This window comes from Lithobates pipiens, unplaced genomic scaffold (genome assembly GCF_037356315.1).
Source record: "Lithobates pipiens isolate NorthernLeopardFrog02 unplaced genomic scaffold, aLitPip1_a1.2 Scaffold_16, whole genome shotgun sequence".
Lineage (NCBI taxonomy): Eukaryota > Metazoa > Chordata > Amphibia > Anura > Ranidae > Lithobates > Lithobates pipiens.
The window spans coordinates 471,558,698-471,573,856 of record NW_027507748.1 but is presented as its reverse complement, the minus strand read 5'-3'; the positions used below and the strand labels follow the sequence as shown (position 1 = coordinate 471,573,856).

General features: G+C 41.3%; 1 protein-coding gene across 2 annotated transcripts in view; it reads right to left on the bottom strand.

Moving 5' to 3' along the window:
- CLYBL (citramalyl-CoA lyase) overlaps positions 1-13,732 on the bottom strand; it is a 596,361-nt gene extending 582,629 nt beyond the window's left edge. Inside the window, exon 1 of one of the 2 annotated variants that reach the window (XM_077482940.1) lies at positions 13,627-13,732. In XM_077482940.1, coding sequence (XP_077339066.1) covers positions 13,627-13,670 — 44 coding nt within the window. In that variant the 5' untranslated portion in view covers positions 13,671-13,732. The remainder of the gene's footprint in view (positions 1-13,626) is intronic. The other variant, XM_077482939.1, reaches the window with a different exon arrangement.
- Positions 13,733-15,159: the final 1,427 nt, after the last annotated feature.

Here is a 15,159-nt window from a genome sequence, read left to right as displayed (position 1 = left end):
AATGCTGTACCCAAACAAAATTGACATTCTTTTCCCCCCACAAATAGAGCTTTCTTTTGGTGGTATTTGATCATCTCTGCAGTTTTTATTTTTTGCACATCCCTGAACCATCAAATGTCTGACAATACATTCATTTTAAGTAGTGCAAATTATGATTCATTATATTATTGCATCTGACATGATTATGTTCACTTATATACTCAGTCTGCTAGATAAGTGAAGTGGGTGACATTGTCCATATCAATCTTTGGTCCCCCTGTATTAATACCAATAAAAATCACTTGCAGTAATTTTGTAAACACACATTATGTAATCACAGCCTACAAAGTGTAAATAAAAAGTTAATGCTACAGAAATGTTACACTTTAGCTTATTGTATGATCAGTCAGTGTGATGCTCTGATGCTACATGACGACGTAAAATATTGAAGCAATAAGGTGCATTTAATACCCCAATAAATAATAACCCTCAGCCATACACTGTATAGTTGCTGATCTGACCTCATAAAAAGGATTAAACTATCTATTCGGTAAGGCTGGGTTTACACTTATGTGGATTGTATGTGGGTTTCCCCGCATTCCAATGCGCTTAGCAGGAGATTGTGACTGGCTCTCTATGAAGCCGATTCACACATCTACACAGTGGCTCTGATGCGAATTGCACAGGAGCCCTATACATCTTTTGGTTCATTTCAGGTCCGAATTCAGCCCAAAATTCGGGGTGAAATCGGACCGATTCGGTGAATGGAGACGCACCGGACTTCTGCTGTAAGCTGCTGCATTCTATAGTGTGAACCCAGCATAAAGGTATGTGCATTTAAACGGTGTATGTTTGTTTTATAAATAAAGCTGTCTTTAGATGATAAAGTAAGTATATATATATATATATATATATATATATATATATATATATATATATATATATATATATATATATATATACATACATACATATATACACACACACACACACACACACACACACACACAAAATGCAAAAAGGGGATTGGATAGGAATTAGAACGGTGCCCAATTATTACTTAAAAGATATACATTTTATTATATGAATATATGGCAAATAACAATCATAACGTGCATAAAATATAAGCAGAGTAAATATACAGACAGTGGTACTAGCCAAAGTATCCGTATGCATGAAATGGTCACTGATGCTGGTCAAGTCCCTACACGTTTCACCATACAATGTCTTCTTCAGGGGTTTATATAGTCACCAGTGTTCCACAGTGGCTCTGATAATAACAAACACATAATCAAAATTACAATAATCAAAAATAAAGTAATGTTATAATTTAATATATTGTGACAAAAACAAACAACAAATCGAGTGTCATGGTTCATAGACTCTCCCCCCCCCCACAAATCCCACTCAACTTACCAAAGGGACCCCACAACCGGGCAGTCCAACAACCACAGCAAAGGGAGGTTCAGTTCGTGTGACCACAGGGGGCATACAGGGACCAGGCTATATAAAGGTTAAGGAGAAAGAAATTAAGAGAATGATGTACCTTATTGGACATGCCACAGTCCAATATTAAGGGATAACATAGCCTCAATTATACCAATATAGACTCTGCTAAGAAAGGATATGGGTACAGGGGCACCCAGAGAGCCAAACAGCACTGTAAAGTTGTAACTTCACCATATACAACCCACTGTGAACAGAAAGGAGGAAGAAATACAGATAAGAATAAAAGCAGTCAAATTTATTTTAATAAAAGAAAGAAGGTACTGAAGACAAATGCAATATGCTAGTCAAATGGAAAAAATATACAGTGCAGAAACGCCAGAATGCGGCCAAATATACTGAACCCTGCAGGGATTGGATACAGCCTGTTATAAGCCTGCAGCAAACAAACAGCCAGCTAGAAAAGACATCAAATCCCAACATAATAGGTAGCATCAGTATACAATAGTTCTCAATAATAACCCAGAATATGAGAGAAAGGAAAAGAGAAAAGAAAGTCATTGGCTCAGCACAGAACTGCATAAAGATTCCATTAAGCAGAGCAAGCCCACAGATGAACACAGCATCCAAGTTTACACGACATCAGTATGACTGTCACAATGGCTGCCCCTGGGATCCAGCTGATGGAATGCTGGAATCACCTGCCCTATATACCCCCCACTCGGTCGGAGTCTGACGTCACCGACTGAGTGTGGATGAGACAGGGCTAATGCGCATGCGCCAGAGGGCCCTCCATTCGCCTACAAACCCCAGAGTGCTGAGGGGCGATGAACAGCCATCATGTGATGCATCCGTGTCACATGTCACAGTAAACACATAGTTGAAGACATCGGGACTATCTACCGCATGATAGCTCACCCAGCAGACTGGACTAGGCAGAGCAGGATGTGAGGAGAAACCAGGGCCAGACTAACAAAACTCAAGCACGACTGACAGCAAACCAAAAACGGGCATCTGTCGTAATATAGGGACAGACGCCTGGGGCGCCCGTGCAGCCACACACCATGTCCATCCAAAGCCTTCGTGGACAGCCCAATGTCCACCCAAAAAACGTGGGGCCACCAAGGCAGGGGGGAAGAAAAGCAAAAGGGGAGGACAAGTCAGAAGACAGGTACGGATAGCCACACCGGGGCACCAAACCAATGTGGACCAATCCCAGCAACATGAACCATGACACGCAATCCATAGAACATATCACATAATCAATAATTATTTGAACAAAACAAGATTACAGATAAAATTTACAAAATATCTGAGGTAATAATGATTATAAATAAAACAAATGGTTATTAAATGTCTGTCAAAAAGGGAATTATATATATCTCAATATAATCTAAAAAGTGTATACACAATGCGGTGACACAGATCAGCTAATCCAGGCTGTAAATTAGCTATGGCGATACATAGTGTGGGGGGAAAAGGGAGGCAAGATGGAAATTGACTATAGCTATTGTTAGCAAAATATTCATGATTGAACGCATATACATTACATAAGGCATGAATAAAGTCTATACATTTACAAAAAAGATTTGAAACTAAGATATTCGTTCAAACTGAGATATCTTGTAGCATCCAAGTTATGGATCCACCTGGTTTCTAATTGTAGTAACGTACAATCTATGCCAATGCCCCTCACATGCAAGGGGTACATGTTCAAGGGCAGTGAATGTGATCATGTTGGGGTCAAAATCATGCTGAAGTCCCACATGTCTGCTGATAGCAGTAGCCATGAGGTGTTTGAAAATGGGAGCAGTGTGGTCCTTTATTCGCTTAAAAAAGGACGCTTGGTTTTGCCCACATAGAAACATCTACATAGGCATTTGGCTAAATATACAACGCCAACTGCAAGTCACTCTATGCAAGATAGCAGGAGTTTGACCATTATGAAGAGTGGTCTAGTGGCCATTGGAAATAAAGCGACATACATTACATCTCTCACAGGCAAAGGTTCTGTCTGGGATGTGTGGTCTCAGGCCCCATGAGCATAGTGGCTCCTAACCAGACGCTCCCGGAGGGATAGTGCTCATTGATATGCAATTTCAGGGTAAGGTTTGATACTTTTTTAATGGTTGTATCAGCCATTAATAGAGGCCAGAATTTGGTCAAGACGTCCCTCAATTGTGTGTGTTGTCTAGAGTACTGGGTAATGAATCTGATTGTTCATTGCTGCAAGGATTGGTAGAAAAAATTAGGTCCTTCCTCTCTTGTTTATAAGCTTTGTTATATGCTTTTTTTCAAGAGGGTGTGGCTGTAGCCCCCCGGTTTCTCAATCTTGTATATAATTCCTTAGAAGCCCTATGGAAATCATTGTCCAAGCTGCAGTTTCTTCTAAGTCTTATATATTGGCTGCAAGGAATCCTTTTTCGTAGAGGCCTTGGATGTGCACTGGTGGCATGTAAAACTATAACCAGCATATGGTTTTCAATATAATGAAGAATAAAGAAAGCCATCATTATCCACATAAATCTCTAAATCCAAAAAAACTAATTTGGCACTGATTACACTCCATAGTATATTTCAAGTTAAAATCGTTGGCAGACAGTTTTGTCCATGAACCACGAGAGTTCATCCCTCGTACTGGACTAGAAAAGTAGAATATCATCTATAGATCTGTGCCAATAGATGACATGTTGCAAAAGATCAGACATATCCTCTCATGCAAAGAGTTCGCTCTCCCACCCCCCCAGGTAGAGGTTGGAATAGGATGGGGCACAACGTGTCCTCTTAGCCACCCCCTGCAGTGGGAGGAACCAAACATGAATATGTTACATGTAAGGATGAACTCAAGTTGGTCAAGAACGAAATGGCTGTAAGACTTTGCCATCAGGTTATATCTAATACCTGCAGGGTTCAGTATATTTGGTGGCATTCTGGCATTACTGCACTATATGCAAAAGAACAGAAAGATACAATGTTTACACTTGAATGAATGAAGTCATCTCTGTGTGTAGAAGTTCTCAGTTTAACCATTTAAAGACTAAATCTTTTCTGACACTTGTTGCTTACAAGTAAAAATCCTGTATTTTCTGCCAGAAAATCACTTAGACCCCCCCCCAAAAATTATATATATATTTTTTAGCAGAGATCCTAGGGAATAAAATAGCGGTTGTTGCAATATTTTATGTCACACGGCATTTGCACAGAGGTCTTTCAAATGCATTTTTTTGGGAAAAAAAATACACTATTTAAAAAATAAAAATAAAATAAAAACAGTAAAGTTAGCCCATTTTTTTTTTTTCGTCCAAAAGTTTTGACTGTTTTTATTTAATTTATAGGTTTTTTTTATTTTATTTAAATCATACATACATACATACAAGTAAACTGATTGGAGGTTTGTTTTGTTTAATAAATGTTTAAATGTAAGAAATTTTCTGTATCACTTATGAAGGCTGCTTTCACACTGGAGCGGGCAGGCGTTGATGGTAAAACGCAAGTTTTAGCGGCTCTTTACCATCATTTTAGCGGTGCTATTTGGCTGCTAGTGGGGCACATATAACCCAGCTAGCGGCCAAGGAAGAGGTTAAATGCGCCCATGAAGCACTGCTGCCAAATCGCATTGCATGCGCTTCGGCAGTGGTACCCATTCATATCAATGGGCAGGAGTGGTGGAGGAGCGGTATACACCACTCCAAACGTGCTGCTTGCAGGACTTTTTTTTAAGATCCTGCCAGCGCATCGCCTCAGTGTGAAAGCACTCTGTCTTTCACACACACTGCCGGGGAGCCATTTTGCAGGCACTTTACAGGCGCTAGTTTTAGCCCAAAAGCGCCTGAAAAACGACCCAGTGGGAAAGGTGTGTTAGATCAAGGGGGATTAAGAAAAAAAAAATAATAAAAAAGGAAAAAAATAAATAAAATAAAATCGGCCTAACATATCGGCCCAAAAAAATCGGCATCATATATCGGCTATCGGCCGCCATGATTTCTAAATATCGGCATAGGCCAGAGAAAAACCCATATCGGTCGACCTCTAGCTATGACAATGGATTTGTTGTTTGTTTTTGTCACAATATATTAGATTATAACATTACTTTATTTTTGATTATGTGTTTATTAGTATCGGAGCCACTGTGGAACACTGGTGATTATATAAACCCCTGAAGAAGCCATTGTATGGCGAAACATGTAGGGACTTGACCAGCATCAGTTACCATTCCATGCATACAGATACTTTGGCCAGTACCACTATCTGTATATTTACTCTGCTTATATTTTATGCACCTTTTGTTTATTATTTGCTGTACATTCATGTAATAAAATGTATATCTTTTAAGGAATAATTGTAGCTTATATATACTATATATATTGCGAACATCAAACCCAGTTTATCCAAGTTCTATTTAACCCACTGCACCCTCAAATTCTTAAAGATCCTCACATGTCTGTCTAGATGTAGTTTCTTCCACTCATTAAAGAGGTAACAAGTTTATAACAATGGCATCTATCTTACACATATCAACAAGTCTCAACAACCAATTGCCAGATTACCATCCACAGTTGGGTTCCGTTCACATATATGCGAATTGGATGCATTTTTAATTGCATTTTTATTGCATCCATTTTATGCAGCGGCAGTGCAAATTCACAACAAATTAAAAAAAAAGAGTAAAGGCGCACCGATTCTATGAAACCCAGAGTGATATAAAATATACAGAATAATAATGCCTAATGTGAACACAATCGGTATATTGGAAGCAGGTGCGTGGTCTAGATTGACCTGTAACACATGTGGATATACAAAATATCTTAAGACTGTATGTGCACAATCAAAAACAGGGGAAGGGCAAAACAGGATGGGGCGTGACACACAGCATACCCCCTACAATGCTGCTCATAATCAACACATATATCCCCTCTGGCCAGAGGTCCGGTTGATTACACTGGTGACTATAGTGGACCCCCAAACTATAATGGACCTCCACACCCCTATCCAGTCTTTCAAAATACAGTGTATAACAGATATGAATCTCTATATGAGTTAGATGAGGAAAAGGATTGCACCTATGATTCCCCTTATAAATCTTATTCCAGAACTCCTCTCAGTACCAAGCTGAAAAGCTTTTTTAGGCAAGGGGAAAGGAAAAAGAAAAACAAGGGGGTGCAGGGGAGCAGGAAACTCCAAAAAAAAAAAAAAAAAGGAAAACGTAAAAGGTGAGGGGATCTTTAACCTTAGTAGCATATGTCTCAGACTCTGAAAAGCATACTTTGGATAAAGGTCTAAAATATGCGCCCACTAGAACTTTAGATACATTTCAAATGTTTATTGACATAAGTATATTCGAAAATTAAATATTAAAAGACATTTTTTGTTGAATGCCACTGAGAGGAACCATGTGTCCAAACAAGAAAATATTTATGTTCATACTGGAATGAGAAATGCCTCGCTTTTTAATCATACTGGGATCAAAAGTGGGAATATTACCATCTTTAGGACTTGTACTCAAGGATTTGGAGGAAGCTAAATTCAAACATAAATCGCAGTCGGATTTACTTAAAGCAGAATTAAACCCAACCATAAAACAGTTTAATTTCCGGCATGTGTCGAAAATGTAACTCCCATTGGTTGCGCTCTCAACCAAACTGACAAACCATCCAAAGCTGGTGTCATAACTGATCACATGTGCAGCATCATGTCAGATGTAGATTTAACAGAGGCAAAGATGGCAGCTTCCTTGGCTGAAAACTATAGGGGGTTTAATAACACTTTATGGGTATTCTAACCTTATGTGACTGAAAAGAATTAATAGTCCGTCCTGTCGATAAGGGGGGGGTCATCAATTTGCTTAAAAAGAATTATCTGGAAGAGATGAGTCAGATACAGGTACATATGAAGTCCTTAAACAAGATCCCACCTTTTCCTAGAAGAGACGGGCTGATTCTTAGCTCTTGTACACACGGTCGGAGATTCCGACGGAATGTTTCCTATCGGACCGTCTTGACGGATTTTCCGACTGCGTGTGGTCTGCAACGGACTGTTTCCGTCTGAATATCCAACGGACCAACTTTTCCAACTTGCCGGTAAAATTTACAGACAAAATGCTCTGATCGGACATACTCTGATCATGTGTAGCCTACTCCGACGGACAAAGTGCCACGCATGCTCAGATCAAATTCCTAGACCAAAGCTATTGGCTACTAGCCTGAACGTAGTCCCGTCCTAACGAAATAACGTCATCACTTTATGTACAATTGGATTTTCCAACAACTTAGTCCGACCGTGTGTATGCAACATCACCTCCGGACCTCTTCCGGAATTAATCCGTTGTTGGAATCTCTGACCGTGTGTACAAGGGCTTAGAGGTTGTGAAGAGGAGATCGTTAAGAAAAAAGAAAAAGATTTTTTAGTTCCAATTACTCCCTGAGTGCCCACAATTTATTATTTACCTAAAGTGTACAAAAACATAGATAAACCTCCAGGGAGACCTATAGTGAGTGTCACCCACTCAGTGACTTCCCGAATAGGAAAATGTATAGATTTCTTCTTGCAGCCACTTGGCACTCCTGCCTTCCTTAAAGATACCACTCAGTGCATAAATGAACTGGCACAAATGCAGGTAGAGGGAGACATGTGGTTTGTAACGGCAGATGTCTCGTCCCTGTATACTGTCATTCCACACTCTATAGGGTATAAAGCAGTAACGTTTTTCTTGACCTGAAACCCCCTCTCCTGCCCAAGCCAATTTTCAACTTTTTAGCACTATAACTTTTTAAATGACAATTGTGCGGTCCTTAAATATAAGACAGTTTTGACATGATCAGTCGCATTTTCATTATCGATGCTAAAAATTTTCACGATTTCTGCCAGGGTATACAAACTTTTGAGAACAAATGTACACGTGCACCAAACGCATTTTCAAAGACTATCACTATCACTGTGCTGTAGGTAGCCTGTGCAGAAAAGCAGAGTTGTGGGAGGGGTCCAACAGGGCCCACCCACTGCAATATCCCTGCAGAAAACTACAGGAGGGGGTGGAGACAAGATCATTAACATGTCCAATCGAAAGATAGCTACAGTGATCGGTCTGTATTATAAGAAGCTCCTGCACAAAGGCAAAGCTTCACAGATCTGGAAGAAATACACAGACACCAAGATTCAAGTAAGAATACACATGATCAATATCTTTAGACAATACAGTGCCTCGAAAAAGTATCCATACCCCTTGAAATGTTCCACATTTGGTCATGTTGTTACAACCAAAAACGTAAATGTAATCTATTGGGATTTTTATGTAAAAGACCAAACACAAAGTGGCACATAACTGTGAATTGGAAAGAAAACGATAAATGGTTTTCAATTTTTTTACAAATAAATATCTGACAAGTGTGGCGTGCATTTGTATTTTGTAGCTTTGCACATCTAGAGAGTGACATTTTTGCCAATTCTTCATTGCAAAATAGCTCAACCTCTGTCTGATTGGATGGAGAGCTTCTGAACAGCAATTTTCAAGTCTTGCCACATATTCTCAATTGGATTTAGGTCTGGACTTTGACTGGGCCATTCTAACATATGAATATGCTTTCATCGAAACCATTCCATTGTAGCTCTGGCTGTATGTTTAGGGTAGTTGTCCTGCTGGAAGGTGAACCTCACAGTCAAGTATTTTGTAGACTTTTAATATTGCCCTGTATTTTGGCTCCATCCATCTTCCCATCAACTCTAATCAGCTTCCCTGTCCATGCTGAAGAAAAGCAACCCCACAACATGATGTTGCCACCACGTTTCACAGTGGTGATGTGCAGTGTTCATTTTCCGGCACACATAGCATTTTGCTTTTAGGTCAAAAAGTTCAATTTTGGTCTCATCTGACCAGAGCACCTTCTTCCATGTTTGCTGTGTCCCCCACATGGCTTCTCACAAACTGCAAATGGATTGGCTTCTTCTTGACACTCTTTCACAAAGGCCAGATTTGTGGGGTCCACAACTAATAGTTGTCCTGTGTTATCACCTGAGCTGTGGATTTCTGCTGCTCCTCCAGTTACTATGGGCCTCTTGGTTGCTTCCCTGATTAATGTTCTCCTTGCCCGGCCTGTCAGTTTAGATGGAAGGCCACGTCTTTGTAGGTTTGCAGTTGTGCCATACTGTTGTGGAAATTTTATAAAGAGGTATTTTAATATGTGTCTCCCAATGTTCGTTCTCCCGAAGCCCACTCTAAAGAGCTGATTGGGGCAGACTGATGCTGGTTCAGATCCGTTAGGTAGTGGAAAACTTCCTGGGATTGGAGAGAGGCGTTTGCAGAGTGGGGGTATGTCCAGTGAAAGGGCCCCTGTGCATTGCACAGATGATTGTCTGAGGGGATATGTTCGCACTGCAAGGACAGTATCGGTTATAGACGGATGTATGCTCTTTTCTCTGCTGTGTCTGATCAGCACATGTCGGGATTCGCAGCGTGCACCTGCAGATAATCTCCCATCGATAAGGAACGGTAGTATAAGGATTCCTATCAGTGGAATTGTAGTCATTCATTGGTTGCCTGTGTTGACATTTATATCCTTATTTGGTCATTTCCAGTGAGGTCACAAACTGTGTATGAGGCGATTGTCTGTTGGAGGCAAATCCTCCAGTTTGGGGCTTCCTGTTTATGTGTAAATAAAAGCAAGTGCACTACTCGGAAAGGCAGTGATGCTGATGGAGCTGAGAACGTAAGCTATGGTGATGTCTGTTTACGTGTGGATATACGGGAAATAGAGCCATAGGTGAGATGCATTATATCATTAGACCAGGGCTCGACAAACCCCGGTCGCCAGGTCGCATTTGCGCCTAGATTTCGTGTCCTGGCGACTGGGGCAACGCTGCTGGGGTATCCTGTCTCCATTTGGACCCCGAACTCCGCCGCGCAATTCCATCGGGCCGCGCCGGCCAGTAATTGAGGCCGCGGCTTTGCGGCCTTCTAAAATCTTTCGGTAGTCTGGCGCCATCTTGTGGTGGATGTAGAAATTACACCCTATTCCAATAATGCTAATTCCTAATGGAGTGAAGCTCCCCTGCCTGTTTTTTGCCCAACGGTGAGTGTGGTGGCTGGTAAATGGCTTCTCATTATATTATATATATATATTATTAAATTTATTAATTAATTTATTAATTTAATTATATGTATATATATATATATATATATATATATATATATATATATATATATAATATATTTTTTTTTGTAAAAAGTAAAAAAAAAAATTATTTTAATTAAGGAAAAAAAAAATATTATTTGTAATCCTCCCTGCTTGACCCCTTTCACAAGGGCTGTCTGATCAGGTTCACCTGTCAGTTTTTCAGGCGGACCTGATCGAACCCTTAGCAGGGAAATGGCAGTAAATGAGCGGGAATATGTCGGAAATAATAGTCACATTCTTTTGTTAACCACTTCGTGCCCGCGCTATAGACGAAAGATGTCTACAGCGCGGACACCAATTGCCGGGAGGGCGTCCCTAGACATCCTCCTGTCTACTTCCCCTCTGCACGCCGCCATGGGCGCGCATCAGGGAAGTTCTGTGTTGGCCGTGTCCCTTGGATACAGCCAATCACAGATCATGCTAAATGACCAATCACAGCGGCCATTTAGCACTCGAGCGGTGTGTCCAATGAGAGGTGATCTCATATGTGGGGGGGCTGGGGGCTATCTTCCCCTCACTCGTCTCCATGTCAGGCCAGGGACAGGTCCAGATCGCCGTCACGGACCTGGCTCCTAACTTTTTTAGCTGGCTCCTAGATTCCAAGCAAATTTGTCAACCCCTGCATTAGACGAAATGTGTGCTTAGGAGAACAGGAGATATGGTGCGCGCATAGCGTACAGCAAAATTTCCCAGACAATACTCTTTCCATTTTCGGATGATGGATTGATCAGTGCTCCATGAGATGTTCAAACCTTGGGCTATTTTTTTTATAAATCAACCCTGCTTTAAACTTCTCCACAACTTTATCCCTGATCTGTCTGGTATGTTCCTTGGCTTTCATGATGCTGTTTGTTTACTAAGGTTCTCTAACAAACCTCTGAGGGCTTCACAGAACAGCTGTATTTATACTGAGATTAAATTACACACAGGTGGACTCTATTTACCAATTAGGTGACTTCTGAAGGTAATTGGTTCCACGAGATTTTAGTTAGGGGTATCAGAGTAAAACGGAGCTGAATACAAATAAACGCCTCACTTTTTACATTTTTATTTGCATTTTCCTTCCACTTCACAATTATGTGCCACTTTGCGTTGGTCTATCACATAAAATCACAATAAAATACATTTACGATTTTGGTTGTAACATGACAAAATGTAGAACATTTTAAGAGGTATGAATACTTTTTCAAGGCACTGTATATACAAGATATATATGTAAAAATAAGCAAGAAATGAAAGGGAACCTCAGTAAAAAAAAAAAAAGGGGGGGGGGGGAATATCTCCAATTATAACAGGTATGAATACTTTTTCAAAGCACTGTATATGCTTATCCTGGGGTTCAGCTTTAAAACGTGCTCCCTTCATTACTTAGATATATTGTGTAAATGGGGTGCACACTGCAATGTGTGTATACAGTATATGAAAATGGAAAAAACAGCGCTGTCCATAAAAAATATAATATCCGTAAAAGAAATATGATAAAAATTCCTGCTGCAACTTAATGTGAGATACACACAATATAAAACAATAAAAAAAAAAGAAATCTGCGCTAAAAAACATATCATAAATAATGCTAAATTATACCGATTCCACCATAACACCAACTTATTTTCACCTTATGTGCAAATTATTAATATAAACACAAAAATAATGAAAAGCTGTAATAAAATAATATAACATCACGTGAATAGTCCAAAAGTCCCTAAAAAGAGATCTTGCTAGCTGCTAAGCCTCACTGGATCTAGTGGTGGAGGATTCTGTTTCTGGGCGCACTTGCTTCATACTCTGAGGGTGTTGTGTGCGAAGTCACCTAAGCGGATTGAAGTTTTATCTTCTCATTCTCCTGCTTTTATTACTTTTGGACTATTCACATGTTATTATATTGTTACAGCTTTTCATTATTTTTGTGTTTATATTAATAATTTGCACATAAGGAGAAAATAAGTTGGTGTTATGGTGGTATCGGTATTATTTATGATATGTTTTTTAGCAGAGTTTTTTTTTTTTTTTCAATGTGTGTATACACCTGTTTTCTCACCTGCATGTTTTGAGAACACGTGTTGTGCTTGTGGTGCCAGCATTTAACGACACCCCACATGCATCTTAGGAAATGCGCAATTATGTCATGAGACAAATGTGCAAAGCTCCCCATCTTAAAATCGTGGTAATTTCTTTTGGGCGCAAATGGCACGTGTAGATGAATGGGGCTGCCCTAGGCTGCCGCGTGTAGGCGAATGGGGCTGCCCTAGGCTGCCGCGTGTAGGCGAATGGGGCTGCCCTAGGCTGCCGCGTGTAGGTGAATGGGGCTGCCCTAGGCTGCCGCGTGTAGGCGAATGGGGCTGCCCTAGGCTGCCGCGTGTAGGCGAATGGGGCTGCCCTAGGCTGCCGCGTGTAGGCGAATGGGGCTGCCCTAGGCTGCCGCGTGTAGGTGAATGGGGCTGCCCTAGGCTGCCGCGTGTAGGCGAATGGGGCTGCTGCGTGTAGGCGAATGGGGCTTCCCTAGGCTGTCGCGTATAGGCGAATGGGGTTTGCCGCGTGTAGGCGAATGGGGTTTGCCGCGTGTAGGCGAATGGGGTTTGCCGCGTGTAGGCGAATGGGGTTTGACGCGTGTAGGCGAATGGGGCTGCCCTAGGCTGCCACGTGAAAAACGTGCTTAAAAAAAAAAACAGCATTAGCATGGCACAGAGTAAACGGAGCCTTACAGTAGCTAAACTGAATGTAACCAAATACAGGTAAAGGCACAGTGTGAATCCCACCAAGGAAGACCATGAGCTGTGTGTATCCATAGTAGTGTATGTGTCCTGTCAGTGTGGAGGAGGAAATAAACACACAGCACACTGTCCATGGCTGAGCAGTGCTCCTCATACACATCCATACTTGAAGGACGCGGAGCTAGAAGTCCATAGCTGACTTATTACACCTTCCTAACGAACGCTCTGCCAGGAACCATACACTGCACTCAGCCAGTCCTGAGCTCGTCTAAGCTAGCGCCGTCATTATGTCACTTCCGCTCCACCAATAGAAAGCTACTTACAGTGTCACCTTCCAGGGAAGCCCTAGACTCTGCAGGAACGCCATCTTCCGCCTTCCGAGAGCCGCTCACATTGAGGGGGGAGGGGCCGTGGGAGGAGGAGGCGGGGTCCCGCACATCTCCGGGGTATATAAGAGCCGCTGCTGTAGGCGAGAGGTTATCTGAGGCGCTCGCTCTTTCCGTAATGTAGTGTTTGGTGTAAATAGAGCTGTGTGGCGGTACATGCTGGGGAACCTTCCCTGTGCTGTTACTGACAGAGGCTGGCCGCTTACATTACACATTGACACTACCACAGATATCAGACTGGCGCTGGAGTCACACTATTGCTTTGTAGTAACGCACGGCAAAGCATTATACCACACCAAACGTTATGCTTGTCTTGTCCTCAATCTCCCTCACTAACCTTTACCACCTCAGTACTGGGCACGTTCACCCCTTTCCAGCTCAGGCCAGCTTTCAGTGCTGTCACTCTTTGAATGACAATTGTGCAGTCATTCTACACTCTACCCAGGTGACATTTCTATCATTTTCTTTCACACAAATAGAGCTTTCTTTTGGTGGTATTTAATCACCACTGGGTTTTTTATTTTTTTGTTAAACAGAAAAAAGAAGACCGAAAATTAAAAAAAGCATGTTATAAAGTTTTGCAAAAAGGTCATTTGTGTCTGATGTGCACTGATGAGGCGTGAATGATAGGCTGCACTGGTGGGCTTTATTGATAGGCTGCACTGATGAGGCTTCAATGATAGGCTGCACTGATGAGGCTTCAATGATAGGCTGCACTGATGAGGCTTCAATGATAGGCTGCACTGTTGAGGCGGCACTGGTGAGCACTGATGAGGCTTCAATGATAGGCTGCACTGATGAGGCTTCAATGATAGGCTGCACTGTTGAGGCGGTACTGGTGAGCACTGATAAGGCTTCAATGATAGGCTGCACTGTTGAGGCGGCACTGATGAGACTTCAATGATAGCCTGAATCTGTTGAGGCGGCACTGGTGAGGCTTCAAAGATAGGCTGCACTGATGAGACTTTAACCACTTAAGCCCCAGACCAATTTGCAGCCAAAGGATTAAGCCCCTTTTTGCGATTCAGCACTGCATCGCTTTAACTGACAATTGCGCGGTCATGCGACGTGGCTCCCAAACAAAATTGGCGTCCTTTTTTTCCCACAAATAGAGCTTTCTTTTGGTGGTATTTGATCACCTCTGAGGTTTTTATTTTTTGCGATATAAACAAAAATAGAGCGACAATTTTGAAAAAAATGCAATATTTTTTACTTTTTGCTATAATAAATATCCCCCAAAAATATATAAAAAAACATTTTTTTTCCTCAGTTTAGGCCGATACGTATTCTTCTACATATTTTTGGTAAAAAAAAATCGCAATTAGCGATTATTGATTGGTTTGCGCAAAAGTTCTAGCGTTTACAAAATAGGGGATAGCTTTATAGCATTTTTATAATTTTTACTAGTAATAGCGGCGATCAGCAATTTTTATTGTGACTGCGACATTATGGCGGACACACCAGACATTT